This window comes from Sapajus apella, unplaced genomic scaffold (genome assembly GCF_009761245.1).
Source record: "Sapajus apella isolate SASKATOON/1434 unplaced genomic scaffold, GSC_monkey_1.0 scaffold64, whole genome shotgun sequence".
In the NCBI taxonomy this organism is placed as follows: Eukaryota; Metazoa; Chordata; class Mammalia; order Primates; family Cebidae; genus Sapajus; species Sapajus apella.
The window spans coordinates 11969913-11996983 of record NW_022437004.1 but is presented as its reverse complement, the minus strand read 5'-3'; the positions used below and the strand labels follow the sequence as shown (position 1 = coordinate 11996983).

The following is a 27071-nucleotide window of genomic DNA, read 5'->3' as shown; positions in this document are numbered from 1 at the left end:
TAAGTGAATTTGTAATGCTCCCATTACAAATAGTGTTTCCCCTTTTTATCAGCCTAGAGTTCCCTTCCCCTCACTCTTCTTCTCCTGTCCTCTCATTTTTAAATTTCTCATAAAAAGGGCTCTTAGAGGAAGTTTTGCCTAACACTCCCCTCATGTCTGGGTTGGTTGTTGTTTCCATTTTGATTGAGGGAAAGAGTCTTCTTATACTTGAAACTTAAAGTAAACTGATGATCAATTTGGACTTCTATTTCCTGTGAATTTTTCTGTGATTTGTGCTCTTCAACATACACTTCAGTTATTCTTATTAATTAGTCTTTTACGAATCTCTCTTCTCTTGGACTAAGAGCTCCTTGAGGTCAGCAGTGACAGACTTCCCTATCTCCATATGCCTAGCCCAATCTCATTGTCCGGGACGCAGGAAAGGCAGCATAGATAGTAATTGAAACTGGGTGAATGAGTGTGGGTATGAATGAATGTAATCTATACACTTTTTCTTTCTCTTGAAGCCTCAAGTTGTTTTGAATGTATTCTAGAAACTTTTTCTTTCTCACGAAGCCTCAAGCTGTTTTTAAACTTCTAATTAATAACTTTTTCTGTATTCTATATTTTCAATGGTATTCTAGAAAATCTTTTCTTATCTGCCATGAAACACACAGTCTGCACCCACTCTTCCTTTCCATGTTTTCCCCATGGATGACAAGCTTGCATCCACTGTCTCCTACCTAGCAGCAAGCACATTTCTGCTCTGCTCCCTCAGCTGCATCCTGTTGCTACCCAAGCTCCAGGTCCCAGAAAAGCAAAAGAGCTGGGAGCACAGGTCTGTGAAATAATTTCTCCTGTGTCTCACATTCCCATGGACATTTATCCCAGAAGTATTCCTAAACTTCTCTGCCTTCTGGTTCTAACTTGCATGTCTCCTGATGCTGCCAGTGAGAGCCTTGCGTCCCTGTGTTCTGTCTTCCTCCACTGATGCCTGTGTAGCACCACCTGCCAGAAACGCCCCTCAAGCACCTAGGACACTAACCCCTCTCTTTTTGGATTAGTAACAAATTCTTTCACATGGCTTTCAAGGCCAAGCTAGTTTCCCACCATAGTTCTCCAGCTTTAGCCAGATACATCCACTCACTTTGCCCAAATCTTCCCTGAATCCATGCCTCATGGTGCCTTTCCTCACATCACTACATTCATCAGAGACAACCCCAACCCTGGCAGCCCCTTTACCGGGAAAGGCCTTCCCAAATCAACCAATATTCTCCTGCTATTCGAATGGTCAGTGTGTCTTCAATACTTTCTCAGCTTTCAGAGCCAGATGAAAATGCCTGCCTGCCACCATAATCGGAGCTGCCAAGTAGTTACAGCACCAACTTTGGTTATGCAAAGCTCAGCTCTTCATCTTTGCACTTAATTCTTTAGTGTCGTGATCTTATCTGGTCCTCAAAACAGCTCAGTTTCATAATTCTTTATTCTTAATTCTGAAATCTTTTTTTTAAAGCCCTCTCTAAGCAAAGTAAGACGATTGTTTTGTTTGTACCTGTATGAAAAAGTTTATCTGACTTTTTACTGGGTTCTTTACTTATTCTGCTTACTGTGAGTACCCATCTGTTTTGAGGTAGAAATGTGAATGTGTTTTATTGTAGGGTGCAGCATCTGACCACAGTGGAGGTATCAATGGGTAGTACATAGATTATATTACCCCAAATCTGGAAAAGTTCCGAATGCTGAAATACTTCTCTACTTGAGGGCTCAGGTAAAGGAGTGTGGAGCTGCAGTAAAGCAGATCATGCAGGTTTCCACAGTTGACCAATGAGAAGACTAAGGCTCAGTGAGGATAAGTCATCACCCACCTAACATCATAGCCCTAGTCTACTGAAGGATGAAGACTGGAACTCAGATCCTCTGATGCTATCTGGGGCATTATCTATGCAATATAACCAATTAATGTGCAGCTTTAGGGGGCTGGAGGGGAAGCAGAGATTCCTTTACCACAGCCTGTTAAGTACTTAGTTTTTTTGGAAAAATCAATAGGTTCTTGGAAAATATACAGCTTCCTAGAGGTCATTTCCAAAATATAATAGCTACTACACACTTACAAAATAGCTAAAGTAATGCATAAGGCCAAAAGGTCACATCGATTATTTGTTGTCTGAGTTGCTGTACATTTTGTATATATTTTTGTTCTAATTAAATATAAGCAATGTGATATACACAAGCGTTCCAAAGCAGTATCTTCATTTATTCATCCACTGAGTGACCCTGTACCAGGGCTGAGTATTGAGTAAGGGGCAAAACAAACATAACCCCTGTCTCCATGGAGGCCTATTTGGTGTTTTAACTCAGTTGTTTGAAACTGTGATCAGATGGAAATCATGTCATACATAGAATTTGGGTATCTAACTCAGCCTTCAAAAGCCAATTTAAAATATATTAGTGTACTTAAAATATATTAATAGTGCTTTAGGACTACAATGAGGTACAGTGTTTCCATGAGAAAAAGAGTGGAACATCTTGATTCTTGTTGTATGTCTGGATAGCCTTGTACTTCTAAGCGGAGCTATAGATTTCCTGCCTAGAAATTTCTGTTGGCCACTAGGCCTGAGACTTGTTTTATTTCTCCCTCACTGCACTTTCACCTTCCACCCATGACCTCACTCAGTTCAAACTCATGGATGCACATAAGCACGCATCCAAGTAACCAACAGTTCTAGCCAGTTTAATATCCCAGTCTGTTCATAATTGCAGCCATGACTCTAGCTCAGGATGTGATGATCCAGCACTGGGAAATGCTTCTCCCAAAGTGATATTTTAAAATTCAAATGCACTCCTGTCACGTTCTCATGTCTCTTTTATGGCCTCCCATTTTCTTTGAATAAGAATTCCAACTCTTTCACTTGGCTCACAAAGCTTCTTTAACCTGGCCCCTGTTAACCTCTCTGGCCTAATTCCTGCTACTCCCCTCTGCACTCAGCCCCGCTCCGACCCACACAGCCTTCAGACTGACACACTGAGTCATTTTCAGCTCCTCCTTCAAGTGTGCTCTTGAAGGTAAGTAGTCTTACCTCCAATTGAAGACAGCTTCAGCCCCGCCTTCCTCTCCAAGGCTGACAGAGAAAGGATCCTTGACTTCTGTACTGCATATATCAATAGCATCTTTGTTTGGGCATGGGCTCTGTAGCTGAACTGCTTGAGTTTGAATCCCAGCTTCATCATCTATTAGCCTTAGTCCATGGATAAGTTACTTAACCTTTCTGTGTCTTAGTTACCTCTGTTGTTGAGTACTAATGTCATGGAATTGTTTGGATTACCTGATTGACTGCATGTAAAGCACTGAGCACAGTTCTTGACACATAGTGAGCATTCATGAAATTTTAACTTTTGTTATAATTAGCTGTGACTGAGACTGAGCCAAGCACCATACCAGGCACTGAGGTTACAAAGAGAAAAGGCTATTTCTATCCCATATAAGCTAGCATGGGAGAAAAAGATGAATATTTTTATGTAAAAATGATAACTCTTTTTATAATTATGAACAGAATACTGGGTAGCAAAGTGAGAAAGAATCATCCTGCTCCTCCAACAGCTGGGACAAGAATGTGATTTTAGGTGTAAGCAGGCACTAAGTAGAGAGATGTGTTTTGACATCTTTGATAACTTACCATGCCTTAAACGCAGAGCTTTTGGTATGTACGGTAGAATCTGGTAGGTGTGGGAAAAGAGAGGTTACAGAGGTTCATCCTTATCACCTTCCTCGTTGAAAGGGAGTAAAATGAGAGTTGGAAGCTGGGTGGGGACTCAATGGATGTAAGAAGCTTTTGAGTGAATGAAAGTTGAAGGAGTTGGAGAGGGAAATCGCAAGCCTTGAGAGGGGAAAAGAAGAACACTTCCTGAGGACGCACCCAGGAAAACTTCTCCACCTCCTCTTTACTTACTCACCGATAAGGGTTAGGAATGAGGTGAGAAATATGCTATAAACACACTCTTAAATTTGAAGACATCCTTTGAAATGTCACACTGTCATTAATATTGATGATATTTACTGAAATTAGTGTAAAGTATTTTGTTGCTGATTACAAACCTGTATGTGCTGCAATGTTATATTTATCTTTCTAAGGTATGATGAGCCTTTTTCTGTTATATAATTTGAGACTGTTTCAACAGTATCTCACAATATAGAATCCAATTGTCACTTAATGTTTAAATTTTTCTGGTTCTATATGATATACACATATGTATTATAAAGTATACATCATACAATGATCAGACATATAATCACATTATCATTAAGTATAGTTTATTTCCTTATCTGAAGAAATCCTGAGAAATATTTTGAGTCCTTCAGATTTAAGTACAAATTTTGTTTTGAGGATTATTCAGAGATACTAGAAATATGCTTTTATTGTTATACTACTAATTTCTTGTTCCTGACAGTAAACTTAGCTTTTTTATTTATGTATTTTAAGTTTTGCAGGTTTGACTTCATTTTTGTTTAAGGTATACCAAATTGAACCTTTCAATTCACCCAACAGTCTTGTGCATATTTTTATAGTATTTACAATTTCCAGATTAGTCTTTTACATATTGATTTTAGTTCCTTACTTGCTAGTCAGGGAATTTTAAGTCTTGGAGATGATGGGATTGAATTATAGCAATCAAAGATATTTTGCTTGCAGGTAATTCTTCAGATGCTACACAACTTTTTTTTTTTTTTTTTTTTTGCTTCTATCAAACCCAAAAATAAGATCACAAGCTATTTTTATGGAAATATCATCTCACTTTCTATTTGGTGTATGGAAAACAAATGTTAAGTGGTGAATATGTGTGGGTCTTGATTTCATAGATGATAATGTCAAGCAAAAATATTTTTGTTTTTCTAGCTGATAGATGAAGTGCCACATTTGCAGTATATTTATTGGGTCCGGGGAGAATCATACTGGAGATAAATAGTCTCCATGTAAAATCAGCCATGGCTGCACTTTTGGGATTAGGTAAATGTGTCAGTGATGAAGAAGCTGTTATTCATAACCAAACCATCAATCGGCCTTTGTGCTGAGGGCAGCAGAGTTACTGAGCATATTCAGATCTTAACTTCATGTACCAGCTGGTCCTGAACACTGAGGTTGTTGTTACTTACATCACATTTGTGACTCCTTAGTGTTTTTCATTCAAGGACACCAACTACAGGATAAATTCTGTGTTCATGATGATGTAATCTTTTGTTACAATACCCATTGAGGATATTGTAAAGAAAATGGATGTTTACTCTTGATTTTCAAATACAATAAGGAGCTTTATCTCTATGGGCATAAGTTAGAATACATCATTTCTCCTAACATAGGTATAGTTTTAATCCAAATATATTTTTTAATCCTTTTAGTTTATTCTAATCACAAAGCAAACAAAAATTCTCATCGTGCCATGGGATGTTAATAAAACTTACACTTCTTATGAGATTTTCACTCTAAATCCTACAGGTTATTATAGTTCTTTCCTTTTTTTTTTTTTTTTGTCGCCAAGCTGGAGTGCAGCGGCGTGATCTCGGCTCACTGCAATCTCTGCCTCCCTGGGGGATTCTCCTGCCTCAGCCTCTTGAGTAGCTGGGATTATAGGTACGAGCCACCACACCCAGCTAATTTTTGTATTTTTAATAGAGACAGGGTTTCACCATGTTGTCCAGGACAGTCTCAATGTCCTGACCTTGTGATCTGCCCTCCTCAGACTCCCAGAATGCTGGGATTACAGGTATGAGCTACCGCACCTGGCCTATTGTTAATTATTTTCATTTTACAAGTGATATAACTAAGACTTAGAGAAGTTCAGTAATTTGTGTAAGATCACAGAACTAATTGGTAGTAGATTGAACTTTTAACCCAGACTATTAAATTCCTAAAGCTGAACTTTTTTTCCTAGCTTATACTGACTAAATATGGAATCTCCCAAGTAGCTAAAGGCATCAATAAAATACAAAACAATTGGTTAACTTTGACGAAGTGAAATTTTTAAAAAGTAGCCATTATGGTAATTAGAATCTGAAAGAGATAGGCTTAATGTGATAGTTTAACTTAGAACACTCCAAATAAGTCAATGATAGTATGATTTTATTGCACTTTGTGCCGTTTGAAATGCTAATATATTAACAAAGTCTAATGAAGCTCAGGCAGCCTGGAAAATGACTTTAGGATCAGTGCCTAACTCAAAGCAATATCATAAATAACAATAATAAAGTAGCAATGACTGCTGAAATGGTTATAGTCTTTTTTGGAGTATTCGCTGATCATTTTACATGTGTATGACGTTCTTGTCTAGGTCAGTGTTGTCCAATAGAAATAAAAAGTGAACCATATATATATGATTTTAAAATTTCTAATAGTCACATTTTTAAAGTTAAAAAAAGATGACATTGATATTTAATATTTTGTTTAACCCATCATATCCAAACTATTACCATTTCAATATGTATCAATATGTTAGGAATAAGATAGTTTGCATTTTTCTTTTTCAAACTTTTCTAAATCTAGTGTATGTTTGACACCTGCAGTACATTTCAGTTCAGACACTAACTTTTCATTTGAAATCCTTATTCTGTATTTAGATATAAAATGTACAATATAAAAAGTAGATGTGAAGCCCAATTTGTTTCAAACATATATTAATGTTTTCTAATAATTTAATTGAATACCAGTTTTGAAATCCTTTTAATTAAAACCAAATAGAATTAAACATTTAGTACTATAGTTGCCCTCATCACATTTCAACTGCCAATGGCTACAGTAGCTGCTGGCTACCATACTGATTCAGTGTCTCAGAGAAAGACCTCAAGATAAGACGAAAAAGAAGTGTTTAGCTTCAGTAGTTAAATGAGGCCAGCTTTGTCAAGAGAGAACAGGAACTTCTAAATCTCAAAGCTTTAATATCAAAAGCAGAATTTGAATATCAGTACTTTATGAGTATAATATAATAATCACAATTATGTAAGTATTATTATATTCTTATTATCTGAGTATTTTATAGAGAAAACACAAATTATAAAGGGTGGTACCACCAACCTAGGGGAAGGGAAAGGAGTACTTCCTGTCCTAGGAAGTGGAGGATTGGAGGAGAGGGAAGGGCTGAATGGCAGATTTGCCCACATAGGTGAAAACCCTTACATTAGAAACCCAAAGAAGGAAGTTAGTTAGTGGATAAGAGAAACTCCAGAGAGGTTGTGGAGTTAACAGAAAGTAGAAGAGCTTGTACTTCATTTCTGGCTTGAAACTGGGAGAACAATTCCTCTTAATATACCCCTGCAGCAGGTAAGTCAGGCCACAGAGAAGATAGTGGGAGCCCAAGGACCCTGCAGCAGAGCTTGGGAGGGCAGGCCACCCACCTGGTGTAGAAGGAAGATGTGCTGAAGATGAAAGGATCTTTATTTCCTGTGAGCCTAGATGGACCAAGTCAGTATGGAGGCACAAGCACATTAGCAGTGGTTGTCAGTAGGGCACCAGTGAAGCAGTGGGATACACACCTGGCAGTGGAGGGCAGTGAAGGCTGGTTAGTTGCCTCCCCACCTTGATCTTGAGGTCTTGCCGACCTCCAACTAGACCCCAGTGTTGTTTTTTCCAGAAGAAGGAATGGTGAGAAACTGAGAACAGTTAAGCATTTTTTCAGAATTCCTCCCATCCCATTTCTATTCAGTGGAAGATGGGTGCTTATGATGAAGTTTCGATCAATTATGGAAACTAGAATTACTGCATGTTTTACACAATCTAGATTGCAGCACTGTATAGAAAATTTATGGCTTCAATATCCCACTGCTTATTGTACCACCAGTGCCACCCCTTTCCCCCATAACAGTCCTGAAAGGTCTGAATTAAGCGAACACAGGTCTGTCTGGTAAAGTCCATGGCTTTCAAGCATCGCATCACAATTTTGTTACACCCCCGATCAGAAACATTTACATTGCTCTTTGGAAAATTTATCAATGAGACAAGAATATCAAGTCTGGGTACATAAATAAGACTTTCAGGATACTACATGGTTGACTTGATAAATGAATGCCTATTTTTTAAATAAAAATTTTATACAAAATTGTAAGTAGCAGTTGGTAAACAGATCTCAGATGAAGTGCCATGAGGCTCTGTCCTTGATGCTGTCTTGTTAGTGGTGATCTGTCTGGAGCTAACTAGAAGCTAGAAGAAGGGGAACTAATATAATGTGATAAATGCCAGCATAAAAGTTCAAAATGGTGTTGACAGGGTAAAATATTGTTTTGAAAACAATAAGAAATTTGATTTTTTGAACAATTTAGGAGTCTGGGGTAAGGGGAACTTGGGAAGGCTTCAGTTCCTGTGAAGAAGTCATGGAAGATTCAGTGGACCACAAACACAGTTTGACCAAGAATGCTATGGAGTTATTAAAACACACACACACACACACACACACACACACACACACACACACAACTAATCAAACCTAATGCTCTGTTAGATTGTAACAATCAAAGTCATCAAATTGTAGAAATCAGTTTAAAGATAATCCGATCCTAACCTGACTATGATAAACGGATCAATGAATAAGTAAGACTATAGGGTGCAATATAGAATTCTCAGCTGCACTCTGGGCTGGTCAGATGGCACTCTAGGCAGCAGTTTTCTTAATTTGGGGCTGTGTTCTTTGAGAGAAGGACTAACAGATGTCAAAAGCACTATAGTGTCCAGGGTGCTGAGGGAGCTGGCCATGCTGAGGGGAATTGAAGCTGTTTCATCTGTAGAAAGAAGAGGCAAATAATAAAAGAATACATATAATCAACTGCAAATAAACAATTAATGGATGTCTTTAGAGCTAAATAGCATAAGAAAAGAGTGAAAGAAGTATGAAAACAAGAGATGGAAAAACGTTCTCCAAAATCTAGGCCGCAATGAATAGCCTAGACTTGACTTCTATGTCCTCCTCTAGTGAAGGAAACAATGAAAATAAATTACAACCATACATTGTGGCAAGTGTTCTCAGATGAGGAACAAGGTGCTTTGAGAACACAGAGGATGATTATGTATGTTGTATGGGACACCTCTCCCCCTACCACTTCCCTTTCGCCTGGAACTCTCATGCTCATTCTGCAGGATCTAACTACAGATGTCTTCTGTTTGAAGAAACCTAGCACAGCCTCTGGTGCATAGTAGGTGCTTAATAAATGTTTGTGTTTTTATTTTCTTTATTTTTATAATAGTATTGTTTTATTATTAATAATAATTCAATGTTTATCAATTTACACAAAAAATGGATGTATAACAATTGAGTCCATGCATATTACAGACTAATAGGACATTATATTTTAGTAAAAGCAAACAAGTAGGCAAAACCTTTTTATATATGTGTTAATTATTGTATATATTTATATAAAAAGTATAAAAGAATATACACCAGGCTCTTAACAGGGAGCAAATGATCAACTTTGGTTTTCTGCATCTTAGTGCTAATGGATATTTGTGGGATGGATGAATAAGCTCTACTAATAATGATTAAATGGGTTGGCCTGTAGGGTGGTGAGCATCTACTGACCCTAGAGGACTGAGTGAATACCGTCCTGCTCAGATCACATACCTGCTCTTTGTATTTTATTTTAGCTACATTTTGACATCTGGATAACCTAGATGGTTTCATAAGTGAATTAAAAACCAAGAGAGCATAAATAATCCATTCCTGTTCTGTATCCAACATGCTTAATAGATTATTATGCCATAATTTCCTCTTCTGTAAATTAAAGATAATAGACTTTCTGTAAGGATAACACAATTAGACTGGTTAAAAAGGCACTTATGTTCATAAAGTACTAAAGAGTTGCTGAGTACAAGTGAAAGCTCTCTTAATTTTTCTTTTGTAACATCCATGCCAACTGATTATGCTGCAGAAAAGTTTGTACATTATAAAGCACTGCTATGATCTACTTTAAAGTTCAATCTATAACCCTTGAAATTCACATAACCCTTGAAATTCAGCCACTGTCCACTCTCCACTGTGATGGGGGGAAAAGCCAAATCCCAGGCTAGTCCTAAAATAGAAGCTTTTTCATGAGTTTGCATTGTGGCTTGACTGTCTATGGGCTCCTTATAAACCTTGCTTGAGTCATTAGGGCAATTCAATGATCAACTAAATATTCAAGAGAAACTTCACAGAGATGTAAGCCAAGCCCACAGTTTACTATGGGCCCGTACAGCTTGGACAAGTAAGGACTGGACTGCATCTGAGATGGCTTTTGGGGTGAGGGAAAGGCAAGTGTTTTCTGAAACCATATAGATTCTGTAGGGTGTTTTGCACCAGGACCACATTTACACTATTTTCTACTTCTACCTAATAGCAGAGCGTAGATGTAGCCTATGATTCTGCCGTAGCCTCCTCTCCTGTCTTTAGTTTCTGACTCTCTTGCATTCACTGATACTCAACTTATGCTCATTGGCCATTTCCTCCAGGCAAGAAGTCAATGAAGAAGAAAGGAAGATTAACAGATACCTAGGTGCCTTCCCTCTACTTCCCATTTACATCTGTCTTTTCTCAGCAGTGCCACTGCAATCATCAAGTTGTGTAGTCTTCATAATAAGCTTTATCTCGATTCAGTTTTTAACCTATATAATGGAGGTAATAATGATACCTAGAGGATTGTTTTGAAGATTTAATGAGATAAGTAATTTTTAATAAAATGCATAGAACATTGCCTTGAAGAGCAATCACTCATTAAGTGGTAGCTATAATTGATATTAGGAGTATTAATATTATTCATTTATCATTCCACATTTATTTTGTCTTAATGAAGACAGAATATCTTGAGTATTAACAGATGTAAAGAAATGCAAAAGTAAGAAATAATTAACCAGCCTTATAGCTGTGTTAAAGAAAACCTCACAAGAAGCCTGAATTTCTCTCTCTATTTTTATGCACTAGTCACGCAAGGAATTACTCAATGAGCGAAATCACTAGAAATGTGAAGTGGTGTGATAGCCTGGCATTGTTATTCATGTGGGCTGAGCTCTAATTTAACACATTCTCTCAGGATGGCAAAAGCATCGTTTTCTCTTTCTTATCTCTTCCTGTTCCCTTCCCATGTATACTTATCCTCCAAAACTGAAATTATCAAGCTTTTACTAGCACAGGCTTAAGACACACAGATCTAGCTCCGAAGGTCACAGGCCAAGATGGAGACAGTTCAGTTCCCCCTGCCTCGAGTATTGAGACCTGGGATGGATTGTTAAAGGCTAGAACTTGGCTAGAGAGATGCCTTGTGTCACTTGGACTGCTTACATATTTATACAGCCCTTTCTGGCAGCACAGGGCTGCAAACTTTGCTGAGAAAAAAAATACGGAAGATAATTACTGGATGTCATAGTGTTCTAAAATGGCTGGTGTGAACTAAAAAGTTAAATGCTGATTTTGCTCTACTCTCTTAGGCAGATATATTGTTTATTTAACCAGGGACAATAGTTAAGGGTTTATATGCATTTCTAAGTATATTTCTGAGTATATTATCAGTACCAGATATTTACTGACATTTGTACCATAAAATCTGATTATATTATCTGTCATCTCTTTTACAGTTGCTCTACTAATGACTTGAAACAATAATTGAAACATTCCACTTACAGTCAACAGATTTGCTTATAAAGTAGTACATGAAATTGTGAGCAGTTGAGCTGTAGAATAAATTAGATGGGAGAAGGACCAAATTACTCTTGAGCATGGTGGCTCACAACATTTCATTTGCTGCAATCAGTTGATACTATATGTTCATTAGCATATGTCAAGATGCCAGAATTATAGATATCTATTCATTTTTTTGGTTTGTTTTTAGTTGATGCATTTCTCTTATTGTACTTAAGTGTTTTATTGTCCTAATTCTGGCTCATAAAATGTAGTTAAACAAAATAATTTCACAATTTCATTTAACAACATGAAAGGAAGCCTTGGCAGTGCATTGAACCTTAAATTCTTTCTTCAGAGTAACATCTGTTTGGTAGAAATCTATTCCACTTTATTTTTCCTAGCTATCTTCACAATTCTGGTTTTTATCAAATATGCATCCTTTCATTATGGTATATACAAGTGGAAACATTAAAAACACTTGCACACTTCATCAGTTTTCCCCTTTCTGACAATATTGTTGAGGTTGACCTAAAATGAAAATTCAGATAAAACAAGAATAGATACAGTAAGAAAAAAAGAAAAAAAGACAATTGGAATATCTGTGCTTGATGTTTCTAGATGATTAATAATGTTATGTTAAGAATTGGCCATTAGTAAGAGATTGCCATAGAAGGTAAGTAAAACGAAATAATTGCTACTCTTGAATTCTGCTTTTAAGAAACTTATTTTAAAAACTTCATAAACTACAGTTAATGATTTGAACCATACAGGTGTGTGTGTTTGTGTGTGTGTGTGTGTATGTGTGTTTGTACATACACATAATATGCTATGCTAGTAAAGGAAATACCTTCATGAAAAGTCATGTCTTTTATTTAATGTTTCAGATGTACATTACCAACACAATCAAAGCCAAGGGAACCAGACTTGCTAAGCCAGTTCTATGCTTGGGCTTAATGTGTTTGGCATTTCTTACTGGACTCAACAGAGTAGCAGAATATCGAAATCATTGGTCAGATGTTATAGCAGGCTTTCTGGTTGGAATATCTATAGCAGTATTTCTGGTAAGTACAAATGTATTTATATATCATTGGGTTTTTAAATTCACTTGTGTTAATTTAAAGAAAATTTATAAGAAAATACATGTGTGAACCACTGGGTTTGTCTAAATGTAGTATATCAAACAAGTCATTCATTTAAGTCATTTATGTCTTCCTCCTCTCGCATTTGTTCTGCCTCAAGTCAGGTTTGGAGTTGAAAAAAATGCAAATCTTACACTTAAAGTTGAACAAGATATTTTCATAAAAAATAGAGCTGGCCTAAAAACATACTGTCCTTCCCAAATAGTTTTTAAGACTGGGTAAAAACTGCCTATAATATTTTTTAAGGGTTTATAAGAAACATATAGATAGATAGATAGATAGATAGATACATAGATAGATAGATAGATATAGATATAGATATCACTCTCTGTAATTCCCAAGGTCCCTGGGAGACTTAGACTCAACCTTCTCTCTTTCTTGGAGATATCCTGCAGCCTCATGAAAACTGGGGACCCTGGCTTGGACCAAAACCTTTTTTTTTTTTTTTTTTTTTTTTTGCATTCACACACTACAGCTGAAACGGAATAACATTCAAAAAGCAACACCAACAACAAACTTTACATAAATCCTTAAAAAAATGTTATTGGCAAAGCAAAGACCATAGAAGTAGCCAAAATATCAAAGCATTAGTGCCAGATGCAACTGTGTTTCGGCTCTGTGGGTCCATAACATCTTCACTGGCATCTCATCAGCCTTCTTGTTTATCTTTAGCTATTGCCACTTTCCTCCGTGGGTCCATAATGTCTTCACTGTCATCTCATCAACCTTCTTGTTTATCTGTGGCTATTGCCACCCTCCCTATACTTCCAATGAACACCTTACCTTACAAGGCCAACACCAGAATGCTGGTGCCTTCCAAGTTACTTCCCTCTCTGGTGAATGTTGAGCTGAACCCTGGATCCCCCTTGAGGTCAAGACCCTCCTATTGAACATGTTGAGAACATTTCATGATAGCGCTTTAAACATTCCCATACTCCCAGGAAAATGACTTCATGAAAAGATTATATGAAAATAATGCCTATATAATAACTAAAAATGTATTTATGCATTTATTTGCAACCATGAGTGCGAATGCCTATAGGTATATTTAAATGTGGTTAAATAACACCTCCCTAAAAGATGATAATAAGGGTCTATAAAGGTTAAACAAAATAGTGCATGTTCAGTGAATGGCTACATGAATGACTGGAAAAAGTTCCACAAATTATAGTTTGCTTCTTCTCGGTCCCTTTTACCCTATGATAAGATTTGTGTTTTGAAAATATATTTGCAGGATGCTATGACAAAGTTGAGGATAGAAGAAATGGGTTATGAAGGGCCAGGGAAGCAGGATGGTATAAATTGGTCCTCAGTGGCACAAAGATGGAGGATATCCATCATGTCCTCCAGGATTTTTAGGAGGTGGAATGGTTTGGACCCTGGTGGAACATGGAAGGGGATGTGGACGAGGCACAGGGAGCCTTCTATGATGATTCCCAGTTTTTTCATTTGGGAAACACAACACATTTATTTTGAGCAGTAACTCCAGCTCTGGCCGGTAATATGTTGTAATATCCTGGGGTGTTTCTAATTATCTTGCATTGTGTGCAGAATTCTAAAGTGATTCCAAAATAAAATTAATGCTAATCTACTCCAGGTCTCCAAGAGTAGAATCTCCTGGTTCATTCCACACACCAGCTTATTCTCCTGGTTCATTCCAGACACCAGTGATTCATTTAGGCCAGGTTCATTTCCACTATGAAAATATTTCTTCCATGTTTTGTATCTTTGCTCTCTGACCATACTCTTTGAAATCTAGATATGATTGTTTCTTACTAAAATAGTGAGGCCTTTCCTGAAACATGTTTAAAATGACTACCCCTCCTTGAGGATTCCTTTCCTCATTCCCTACTTTATTTTCTACATAGGATGTTTCAACTTTTAATATGTACTATTAATTAATGTGTAAGAAATTGCTGTGCAGTATACCACATGTAACATGTTTGGTTTGGCTTTGCTATCAATCCCAGTAGAGTGTAACCTCCTTATGAAGTCTTTTGTTCGGTTTGTTCACTGCATATCCCCAATAACTAGAACGAGGTCTAGTACAGAGGAATTACTGAGTAAATACATAATGAATGAATTAATACATGAAAGAATGAATAAAGAATTTTTTATTTACTTCCCAGGGTTCTTTTAAGGATCATGTGAAATCCCACATGTAAGAAGGGCAGCCTATTGCAAACAAGACGCTAAATACCACAGTCTTCACATTTAATGACTATATTCAAACCCTTTACACACGTGAGATTTGGCTCAGACAAGATCTAATTTCCCCAGGAACCTTCCCTGATTAGCTGCTTTTTCCATTTTTCCTGAATTTCTACCACTCTCTCAGTCTGTCTTCTTATAATTTAATAAGGAATTATGTACTGTGTTAATTGTATCACTCTTATCTCATGTGAATTTCGTTTCAAGTTAGAGAGCAGAATCCCTATACTTAGCAAAATACAGAACAAACACGTTGAAGAATAGTTGTAGATTGATTATTATATATATGACAGCATCAGGCAGAATGGCTATTGAGCCACAACAATAGCTTGTTATGTTATCATATATCACAATAATAGTTATGGTGCTCTTTACCACATTAATGCAATTAACCCTCAGAACAGATCAGTAAAATGTAGTTTTTATTGTCCTCATTTTGCAGGTTTAAAAAAATTGAGGCCTGATTGTATGGAGTAGCTTGCCCATGTTCACAAAGGTAGTAGCTGAGAGATCCGGGATTAATATCCAGACCAGTTTGACCCCAAGGCCCATGCACTTAACCCCATGCAATAATTATGTTTCATTTGCCACAAATAGTGAAAATGAATAAGAATGGATCAGATTAAGTTTTCATCACTAAGGAAAAAGAAAATATCATCTTTGTAGGAGAAAATAGAATTATGACAGTTATACAAATGGAAGTCACTAATGTAAAAATAGAATGTATGAAAGCAAAGTAATATTAAATTATACAATCACATCAGAAAACTTGAGAATTTTTGTTCTGGATGCATGTTCATTCATTAATCTGTTCATTCACTGTGACAGTGGGAACACAGTGGTGAGCAAAAAGGGGCAGCTCTGCATGTGTGGAACTTGGAAGAGACACATCAATCAAAGTATTATTTTAAGTGATATTTAATTTCTTACTAACGGCTCTGATAAAAAGAATCACAGCTCCATGTAAGCAAAAAGCAAATAAACAAAAACAAAATAAACCATCCCAGGTAGGAGTTCAAGGAATGCACCCACGAGGAAATGATGCTGAGATAAGACATCATGGCTGAGTTAGATATGGCATCCAAAGACAGTGGACATGAGGTGTATCCAAACAGCAGTAAGTGAAAGGGAACAGAAAGTACTTTGAAAACAGAGGAAAGCTGCAACAGTGGGCCTGGGCCAGGGTTAACAGTTTAAGAAAAATGGAAAGCCAAGCCATGAATGGCTTTAAGGGGTAACATAATCCAGTTTGCATTTGGAAAGATCATTCTCATATTATTGTGGAAAAAGAGGGGGCAAGATTAGATTTAGAGAAACAGTTTAGAAAGCTGTGTAGGAATCCAGGCAACAAGTGGTGATTGCTTAGTTTTTGGAGTTGGTAGAGGAGATAGAATGAAGCAAATACAAGAAATCGATATATTTAGAAAGTAATACTGAGCAGATTCAGTAACTGGTCAAGTATAAGAGACGTAAAAGATTAATTTAAGTTTTCAGCATTGTGCAGCTGCATTGGGGTGGAGGTAGGTGTTGGGGATGGGGTGGCACGTTGCCTTTCTTTGAAAGTATCCAGAGAAAAGATTAAGTTTGGAGTGAATGCTGGAGAGGGGCAGATCTTGAGTTTAGTTTTGAGTAGTTGTTGAATTGTCATACCTTTGCCAGCCAAAGAAATGAAGTTAACTTAGTGATCGATTGCAACCTCTTCACTTTTTAATTGAGAAAAGTGACACCCTGAGAACTGTCCAATAACATAACAAACTCAGGCATGCTCAGGATCAAAAACCAGGTCCCTTGCTTTTTCTTATCAGCATTTTTACAAACAGGACATCTGTTCCCTACTTGTAAATGGTAGCAGATGAGTCTTATTAAATATTGGAATATAACTCTGGAGAAAATTAGGTCATTTCCTTCCTAAAAATTAAAATAATAAGAATAATCATTATGCTAGTAGATACAATTTAATAAGTGTCTGCTATGCGTTAGTCACTTAACTATTTCATATACAAATTCTCAGCTGCTTCAGTGGCATTGCCCTGATCCTTTATTAAGGCAAAGAGATAATCAATACATCCTTCAAAGAGTTTCCAAAACCTAAATAATATGAAATAATTATAATTCCAGAAGCCCATATGAACACTAGATGAACTTTCCTTTATCTCATGAGTTCCATATATTTATGTACAGTTACTTTAACAAGTTTACTTCAAAATAATTATTAGCAATGTTATTCATCTTCCCAATTTTCCAATAATTTATAATACTCCTGAAAAGGAACATCTGTATGTGTGTGCAGATTTCATGAAATGAGTGTGAAACTGCTTATTTGTTTCATTGTTGTTATTATTGGCTAAAATTCTTCATTATTTCCTTTGTACTCTAGAGCAGTGGTCAGTCAGCCAACTGTGGCCCACAGACCAAATTTGATCTGCTGCCTATCTTTGTAAAGGAAGTTGTATTGGAATATTGACACTCCCATTTGTTTATAAACTGTCAATGGCTGCTTTTGCACCAAAAAGGCAGAGTTGAATAGTCGCTGCAAAGGTTGTAAGGCTGTAAAGCCAAAAATATTTACTATCTTCTTTTTACAGATAAAATTTGCTTACCTTATCTCTAGGGCAATCTAGTATCTATTAGACTTTTGTGGGCTTATGCAACATCATGAGATAGCAATCTTATCAAGTACCCATCTCCAAGCCTTTACTGTCCCTTACTTTAATGATCGTGGTGGCAACTGCAAAGGTGAGGTATCAAATTATCAGGCTTTGATCTAATTTTCTAATCTGTAATTCTTCTGGGAAGTGGAAGGATAAGTATGTAACAATTTGCAAAGAAGTTTTTTTCTGACATAGTCTCAGTACTTGTTATTATTTTGTAGATTTGTAAATTATAGTTAAAAAATGAAAAGCAACCAAGATCTAATTGGCCTTTGAAAATATTCAGCAACCAACTCTACTAAAGAAAAGGCTTTTCAATGTAGCATTTGTGAAAATATGAAATGTAAATGTATGATTATATATTAAGTACCTACGTTACAAAATGAATGTTAGGTTATAGCTGCAAGTAAGACCTGTATTTTGATTTGTAATAGAATATGAAATGCAGTAAAGAAAATTCAAGAATAACTTTCCCAATAATACCTTTTTTATTGTATAACCAAACAATAGCAAATAATTTTCCTGGTATGTTTATTTCTTAAATATGATTTCATTATTTCTTAAATATGATTTCATTATTTCTTAAATATGATTCGCCTACATTAGAAGCTTCTTGAATGCATTTTTCAAGTACCAACTCCCAGGCCCCATTCTTCATTTACTAAATCAGGAGCTTTAGGGGAGGGCTTAGGGATGTGCATTTTTAACAATGCCAGAAATGTATTTTTATGCACATTAAGTATGAGAACCTCTGGTTTAGTTCAAATTCTGTCACCTGTGAGATAAAATCAATTGAAACAAGGGTCAATTTCCTTTATGTAAAGGGTTTTCTATTTCAGTGGTAGCCTCAGTAAGCTATTGTTGGAATACCAGGTATATATGAGACACAATAATAGACGGTAAACTAGGTTAATTAGGGATGCTACTAAATTAAAGAGTGCCAATTGTAGAAAGTTTATTATGAATATGATGATACTGAAGCAAAGAAAAATAATTAGCATTTAAATTAAGCTGTAGGTTAGCCATATTAGGAAAAGGTTAGCTTGCTATGAATTTTTATAAGGTTATGGTGTTATGATTGATTTGAGCATTGACTATAATCTAATGAAAATTTTAGAATAATAAAATTGTCATAATTAAGTGAGCTACATATTAACTGGTGAGTTTTCTTGAACATATCTACATTGGAGTGGCTTTAAAATTTATACAATAAATTTTACAATAAATGTATACAGTAAATCTGGATATAAATTCATATACATGTAACATTTAACATTTAAGAAATTTTAATACTTTCTTAAATGTTTAGATTTATTAAGCCCCTCAAGGGTGAAAGCCACTGTGAGCACAGTTTTGCTTTAACTGTAATTGTTTTCTGAAATTTTAGGTCGTGTGCGTGGTAAATAATTTCAAAGGAAGACAAGCAGAAAATGAACATATACACATGGATAATCTGGCACAGATGCCAATGATCAGCATTCCTCGAGTAGAAAGCCCTTTGGAAAAGGTAACATCTGTACAGGTGACTCACAATTTAAATTCTAAATGTCTAGAGCAAATGAATTATATTCCTGTATGTATATCTGGAACATGTCCACACAGTTTATGTTGACTTACTTAGCCTCAGGGTGTAGTGTGATATTTAGCAATAATTTAGCCACTGAGAGATAATAGAAAAATATATATCACATTTTAAAATTCTGTTTGTAGGGCGGTCACCGGTGGCTCACACCTGGCCTACAGTCAACCTGAGCTCTTTGGGAGGCCAGGCGGGAAGATCACTTGAAACCAGGAGTTTGAGACCAGCCTAGCCAACATGGAAAAACCCCATCTCTATCCAAAAAATAGAAAAAAGAGGTGGGCATGGTGGCATGCTCCTGTAGTCCCAGCTACTTAGGAGGCTGAGGCACGAGAATCGCTTGAACCTGGGAGGCACACGTTGCAGTGAGCCAAGATCATGCCACTGTACTCCAACTTAGGCAACAGAGTGAGACTCTATCTCACAAAATAAAATAAAGTATCTGTTTGTATTCCTCATGCTAAAAGCTGAGGAGTACCTGTATGTGAAAACCATTTAGCACTTTGCCATAGTTTCTAAATAAGTAACACTGTGTACTGGTCTCACACATAGGACAAATAAGACAGGTTTACTTGAGGATATATGCATTTTTTTACAAAATATATTCCATGTCTTCCATGCTCCATTTGTGTAAGAAAGTTCTCAGTACAATGCCTGGCACACAATTACAGTTCAATAAAAATTTGTTGAATCTCAGTGCACACAGTTCTGACATCAGGAAAACACCAGTCGTGCTCTCCTCATCAGGGAGATTCCGCTCCGTTGGGCTGAATGAAGCCAGAAGGTAGCACTTGGACTGGTAAGCCAAGGCCTCATTGGGCATGGTAGTGAGCACAGAAACCAGGTATTTTCTTGAGACTCTTGTGAACTACATAGGATAATACTTCCTAAATGCTGGTGCAGTTATGTGCATTCGTTACTAGTTAAGTGATTGCTCTGAGGGTTACTAGTGGCTTCTCTTCTGTCCTTTGACTTCCACATTTTGATCAATAACTTAGCTGAAGAGTCAGCACATGCTTATCAGGTGTTCAGATTGTGTGAATCTGTGTGAAATAATTAACATATTCAATGAAAGAATAAAAATTCTTCAGAGACTGCAATACAATACAATTCATCATTAACTAGAAATAAAGGAAACAGTTTGTATTCGGATTTTTTTAAATCTTCACGTGTAGAGAAGGTACACCTTGGTTAACTGCACAAATGAAAAAGGCATGGGGTGTAATAGGCACCAAGTCAACATATGTCAATAGCATGATAAGGCTGCCAAAAGAGTTAAATGATCTTAAGGCCCACTTGGGGAAAATGATACCCTGAATGAGGGGATTGATGGTGTGCCCTGCTAGGCTCTGGCCAGACCAACTTTGAATACTGTGTACTGATCTTGACAACAGTTTTAAAGTGGGCGTCAATAAAATAGTTGGCACTCAATAAATATTTGTTAAATAAGTGAATGAATGTCTTTGGATGGTGGATTTACTCAACATCATGAATTATGAGGGACTGTTGGAGGAACAAAAAAGTGCTTGAAGAAAACTCATGAAAGAAGCAATAGCTTCCCATAAGAATCTGAAGGACTTTTGTATGACAGAGAAATGAGAATTTTTCTGGAGGGTGTCTGAGATCACAATTAGGATAAAACAAAGGAGAGTGAGTGTAAGAAGACAAATAATGGCTAGAAAGAAGGAAAATCTCTGAAAACAAAATGGTTGCCTTAAAAGAGACAAAATTTCCTTTTACTATAGGAACTCCAGGATAGCTAAAAAATAGCTTGTCCATGATACTTTAGAGAGAATTCAAGCATTTAGGTAAGAATAGAAGTACTTAATAATGGTAACATACTAACACTAATAATAACTTCCATTTAATGATGATTGTCAGTATGTAGCAAGTCCTGTGCTAATGATTTATATATGCTCTACAAATACAGTCTCAGCCCTCACAACAATTTTTAAACATGGTCCTCATTATAATGGTAAGAACTGCTAATACTCAGTATTCCTTCTCCCCTTCTTCCTTTTAGTAATTGAATTCCCTAATTTTAGCTACATTCATGACTGCCCAGCTACAATCTATATTTCCCAGCTTCCCTTGCAGTTAGGTGTAACCATGAGACCAAGTTTAGACAAATGGAATGTGAGCAGAAGGACAAATACCATTCTCTACCCCTTCTTACCAACTGGAAAGGTAATGACTGGAGCAACCTTGGAAATCACTGTGTGATTGTGACCAATCTATCCGGCCAGCCTGGGTTCCTGGATGAGCTTATGGAGCGGAGTTCATATTCCCAGCCTAGATGGTCCTGAGAAAGAAGTGAACTACTTTCTCCTCTAAGCCACTGGATTGTTTTAACTTTTTTTCTATAGTGACTTAGCTGATATCCTATTATAATGCGTATTCCCATTTTATGGTTAAGAAAACTGGACTTCCAAATGGTTAATTTGCAAAGTCCAGATCATTGATAATCAGCTGAGGAAAAGTATACAATGTAATATTTTGAGACACATATCTTTATAAGAAAATATGTTTAAAAATGGAATATCTGTACAAAAGTAGATCTTGTTTACTTTATTAAATAAAGATTAAAAACAGTGGAACTTAGCTGGGGCACAGTGGCTCATGCCTGTAATCCCAGCGCTTTGGGAGGCTAAGGTGGAAGGATCACTTGAGGTCAGGAATTTGAGACCAGCTTGGGCTGTAACAATAGTGAGACTTCATTTCTACAAAAAATAAAATTAAATAAATAAGCCAAGTGTGGTGGCATGTGCCTGTAGCCTAGAGACTCAGGAGGCTGAGACAGGAGGATTGCCTGAACCCAGGAGTTCAAGGCTGCAGTAAGCTATGATCACATCACTGTACTCCAGCCTGGGCCCATCTTTAACATCTAAAAAAAAAAAAAAGGTTGTGAATTATAGGAAGAGATCTTATACATATTTTGAATAATATGGTCAGGGTAACTATTATAACCTTTTCATTTTGAATACCTCTGAAATTAACTTCAGTAATAATCACAGCCTTCTACTTTTTAACATTTATTAGTATGGCTGTTCTTTGGTAGCTTTCTAGCATTGCCAAATATTCATATATATCATTACACCATTGTATCTATTAAATTATTTAAAAGATTCTTTTTGTTGATGTTATGCTAGTTTATTTTTATTTAGAGTGAGTTTTGAAATATTAGATGGTAAAAGCGAAAATATTCTATTAATCTATAAATCCCTAGAGATGAGTATTCATTAGTATATGTATTCATGTACATAGTAGGTTAAGTGGCATGTTTCCTTTATTAATTTGTTGTCATCACCAATTTATGCGCTTTGTTTTCACTCTGATAGCTAGGAAATAAAAATGGTTTGAATCTGATTCGATTCTCCCCTTACTCATATAGTGCCTGGGCACCACACCCTGCTGAGCTCCAACTTTACACTCCCATCTTTTTATTCCTGTTCCCAGGCAGAATGCTGTCTGCACAGTGCAAGTCCTTCCCCCTGCACTCACACAGAGCATGGGATGATCATGAGGCCAGGTGCCAAGAATACATCTCAGGCTTGCTTTTGGAACGGTGCTGCTGAGAGGACATGTACTGGTGTTCATCAGGCAGAAAGGGAGGAAGGCTGTCACTTAATGGAAGCCTGCAAGAGCTTTCTCTTTTTGTGTGTGATGAGGAGCATTTGGGATAAATACACAGCAGGTCTTCAAATTACATTATTTCATTCAATATCATTTCTTTCCAACACTGATGAGAAAAAAAAATCACTCCCTGGCTAGGGCTGCTGTCTGTGTGTAGTTTGCATGTTCTCCCCATATCTGCATGGCTTTTCTATCCTGTTTTCCTCCACCTCCCAAAGATGTACCTATTAGGTGAAGTGGCATGTTTAAATGGTCCCAGTGTGGGTGAATGTGATGTGCGTTATGTTAGTGCATCTGCCGTGGGATGATGTCCTGCCCAGGGCCTGTTACTTCCTTGTGCCCTGAGCTGCCAGGCTAGGCTCTGGCCACCTGCTACCCTGAAACAAAATAATTGGACAGATAATTATCGTGCCTGTTTTTATTAATCTTTCTTAAATGTATCTATAATTACATTTATTCCAATGTTTTATATTAGAAGCGTTTTGGCCTTTATTTAGAAGTTTGCAACCAGAAATAGGCCGTAGAAACTTAATTCTTGTTTATATCAATTAGCCTATGGTCAAATCGGTTTAATTATACTTCGTTCTAATTAAACTTGGTTTCCAAGAGCCTGTCAATGTCACTAAGTGAGTACTCACCTTATTGCATTCATCATGGTTCATACTGGTTAATAAGTAAATGCAAAATTCTTCCCAGTACTTTGATCTTAATAATTGATAGTTGGAGAGTGACATTAGACCTTAAAGCTAACCTCTGAAAAGAGTAAGGGAGCCCTGTGTGAAAGTTTGGTCTACAAGCATGGCCAAGAGTTTTAGCATTATTAAGCCAAGCTGTCATTTTCTGGTTGTCACTTTTGTATGGAGAAGGCAGAGGGTTTCTTTTAGAAGTTATGTACTTACATAACCTTTTATGTTCAAAGTACATGTTTGATAAACTATAAGCTGCAGTATAATTAGAGCATGCAAGCATTCTTTATTTTTATGCCAGCAATTTATCCCTTAATTATAGGGAGTTTGTCATATAGTTAATTACCACAGTTTATGAGGAAAAGTACTGATTTTTCTGAAAGCCAAGTGTATCTGAACATTCATTACATTTGATTTGTGAAAAGAATTAGTCATCTGTGGAAACCGGCCCATTGTATCCCAATGTCCACTAAATATTCAGGTTACCAGTAACTTCATCATGGCTGTTTGTTATATCAAATCATGAAAAGCTTAAATGTATGTGAGTGGTGAATTATTAAATCAATGAGGTCCAGGAAATTGTAGTGTAGTGCTTCTGCTCATGAGTTCTGGAGACAAACTAGCTGAGAATTTTGGATAATTTTGACCTTAGGCAACTCATTTAATGCTTGGTGATTCAATTTTCTCTTTCATAAATTGATCATTATATGAGTTCAATAAGTTAATGGTAAAGCAGTTAAAACAGTGTCTGGTATCAATGAAACCCATAATAATCATAACTACAATCATTATTATTATTTAACAGCCCAAATGGATGAGGTAAATCAAGGCATGGAAAGTTTTCCAATATATGTTGAAATTTTTTTTTAAAAAAACTTTATACTTATATATAAAAAATCGATTATGCAAAATACCATCTATTTATCTTTGGTAGCATAGAAAGGAACATGTGGGTGAGAGAGAGAAAGAAAAAGAAAGAGAGAGAAGCAGACACCAGTCAGAGCAATGCTTAAACTTAAGGAGGCAACTGAGATTCATGGACCATGACCTTATCCACATTCCTGATTGATCCTTCCTTCCTTCCTTCCTTCCTTCCTTCATTCCTTCCTTCCTTCCTTTCTTCCTTCATTCCTTCCTTCCTTCTTTCCATCCTTCCTTCCTTCCTCTCCTTTGTTCAATGAAATACTATACCAATTATGAATAATTTTATAATTGAAAATAATTATCTTTTTAAAATTTATTCAATTATTTAAGCTGCTCTCTAAGGACGTTCCTATGCTTCCTCATTGGATTGACTACTGTTATGCTCAGATTGACAAAAGGCTCTCAGAAAAACTGTTCCAGGGTCATTTTAAGCCCTGTACTTCCTTAGGACTCACGTGACCTTTCTGCAAGTGTTTGGTTTATTTTTATCTGCCAAATTGTGCGTGGAAATCTTGGTGGTATCTCTCACACCTTCATGCCTAGGGTTCAGCTTTCTGTGACACCTGCAGCCATTCATATTTAGGTACCATTAGCCCTGGGGCCTTTCATGTGAGCTGTGTGCAGGTGCTTGTCGTTTACAGGAACCACAAAGCCCTCATCCAACCAAGGACCCAGGGAGTCAAATCTCCTCGTGGGTCACACCACCTCTTTCTCTCCAATTCATGCTTTTCTGGCTCTGGTCTTCAATGGCCCATGTATCTCAAACAAAAGCATCAGTGTTGCTGGCTTCAGGACATCTCCAAAAAGATTCTATTAATTATCCTTAGGAGTCCAAGAAACAAATGTCTGACTCCTTCTAGGAAATTGAGATGGAGACGTTTACATATAATTACCTTTACACTCCTGTATTATAAAAAATAACGTAGGAATTAATATCTTAATAGCCGAGTGAAAACTAGATAGAGTAAATAGCTTTGGGATTTTGACTAGATACAGTATAAATAAATCCAGTTTTAGGAAATCCCCCAAGGGACAATTCCATTTTTTCTTTGTTCTTAAAGAATTACAATGCTGTATGAGTAGCTAAAATTCTATGCAGCCTCAATAATGTCCCAAAATGCCAAAGAGTGAGAATGAGAGCTAGGAGCAGTCTCTAACAGAATAAGGAGTCTGCTTCATTTAGAGAACATCTCAACACTTTGGATCAACACCATTTTGAGACAGAGTTAGCAAATAAGAAAATACCCAAAGAAAGCTCTCAGACAAGAAGCTGTCCTCTGATTAGGCTTCTCACTAGGGATTCATGACAGATGAATGAAAATTTTTCTGAACTGGATGGGTGCCCCACCCTGGATGGGGAGTTACCTTCATTCAAAAACAAAAGCTGCCTCCAAGGATTGCACATACTCATGGAACAGAGGTAGACTGAACTAATCAGTAGTCTTTCTGGTTTCAACAAATATAAGCATGAATGAAACTGTGTAGAAACAAAGTGACCTTCCTGAAAATGCTCATGGTCTTAGCTTCTTCTCACAATCCACTCAGACTGGTAAATCATCAAAGTGATGATAAAAAACTACATCCTCCAGGTCTTCTGCTCCGATGTAAGTGGAGGATTCCCTAGCGATTCATGGTTATCATTAAGAGATTGCTGATGAATCCTTTCCCACTCATTTTAGGAAAATGACTTGAGCTAAATCATTCTATTTCAAGCATGAATAATCAGGACAAGAACTCAAATCCTTTAAAATGACATAGAGGAGAGAGAAAGAGTTATTTTAATAGATAGAGCATGTTTTGTTTTGTTTTTTTAAAAAAGATTACAAGAAATTTGGCTGGGTGTGGTGCCTTACACCTGTAATCCCACACTTTGGGAGGCCAAGGTAGGTGGATCAGTTGAGGTCAGGAGTTCGAGACAAGCCTGGCCAACTTGGCAAAACTCTGCCTCTACTGTAAATACAAAAATGAGCCAGGCATGATGGTGCACACCTGTAGTCCTAGCTACTTGGGAAGCTGAGGCAGGAGAAGCACTTGAACCCGGGAGGTGGAGGTTACAGCAAGTCGAGAGTGTGGCACTGCACTCCGGCCTGGGCAACAGATGGAGACTCCATCTCAAAAAACAAACAAACAAAAAGAAAACAGATTACAAGAAATTTAATTAAATTTATTGTAGATAGCATCTTCTTTCCACAGTCAAGGAAATTAAAGAAAACATGTGAAATGAATGTCAGACGAAAGATAGCTGACACAACCAGGAAAGTAATATAAGTAAACAAATATTGCCATGGTGGGATTAAAACTATGCTAGAAACCATAAAGAATAAAATCCACACTGGAAAAAGTTGTCAGTTATATTACTGACAGGTTTTATAATAAAAGAACATGAGAATTAACAGAAACCTAACATATGAATCTTTGTATCTGAGGATGACAAATGAGGCAATAGCAATATTCAGAAATGTACGTTCAAGGAACTTTTCTTCCAAATAAATAGTATATACTATTATATACTATACTATATATATATACTATATACTATATACTATATACTATATACTATGTATACCATATATACACTATATATAATACTATATATAAATATACATATTTATAATACTAACAAATATAAATATAAAATTATATA

At 36.6% G+C, this 27071-nt stretch overlaps 1 protein-coding gene across 2 annotated transcripts in view; it reads left to right on the top strand.

Annotated features, from left to right (window-relative positions):
• The window catches only part of PLPPR5 (phospholipid phosphatase related 5), a 120881-nt gene that overhangs the window by 71661 nt on the left and 22149 nt on the right, over positions 1-27071 (top strand). Inside the window, exons 4-5 of one of the 2 annotated variants that reach the window (XM_032247960.1) lie at positions 12489-12665; positions 18993-19127. In XM_032247960.1, coding sequence (XP_032103851.1) covers positions 12489-12665; positions 18993-19127 — 312 coding nt within the window. The remainder of the gene's footprint in view (positions 1-12488; positions 12666-18992; positions 19128-27071) is intronic. The other variant, XM_032247959.1, reaches the window with a different exon arrangement.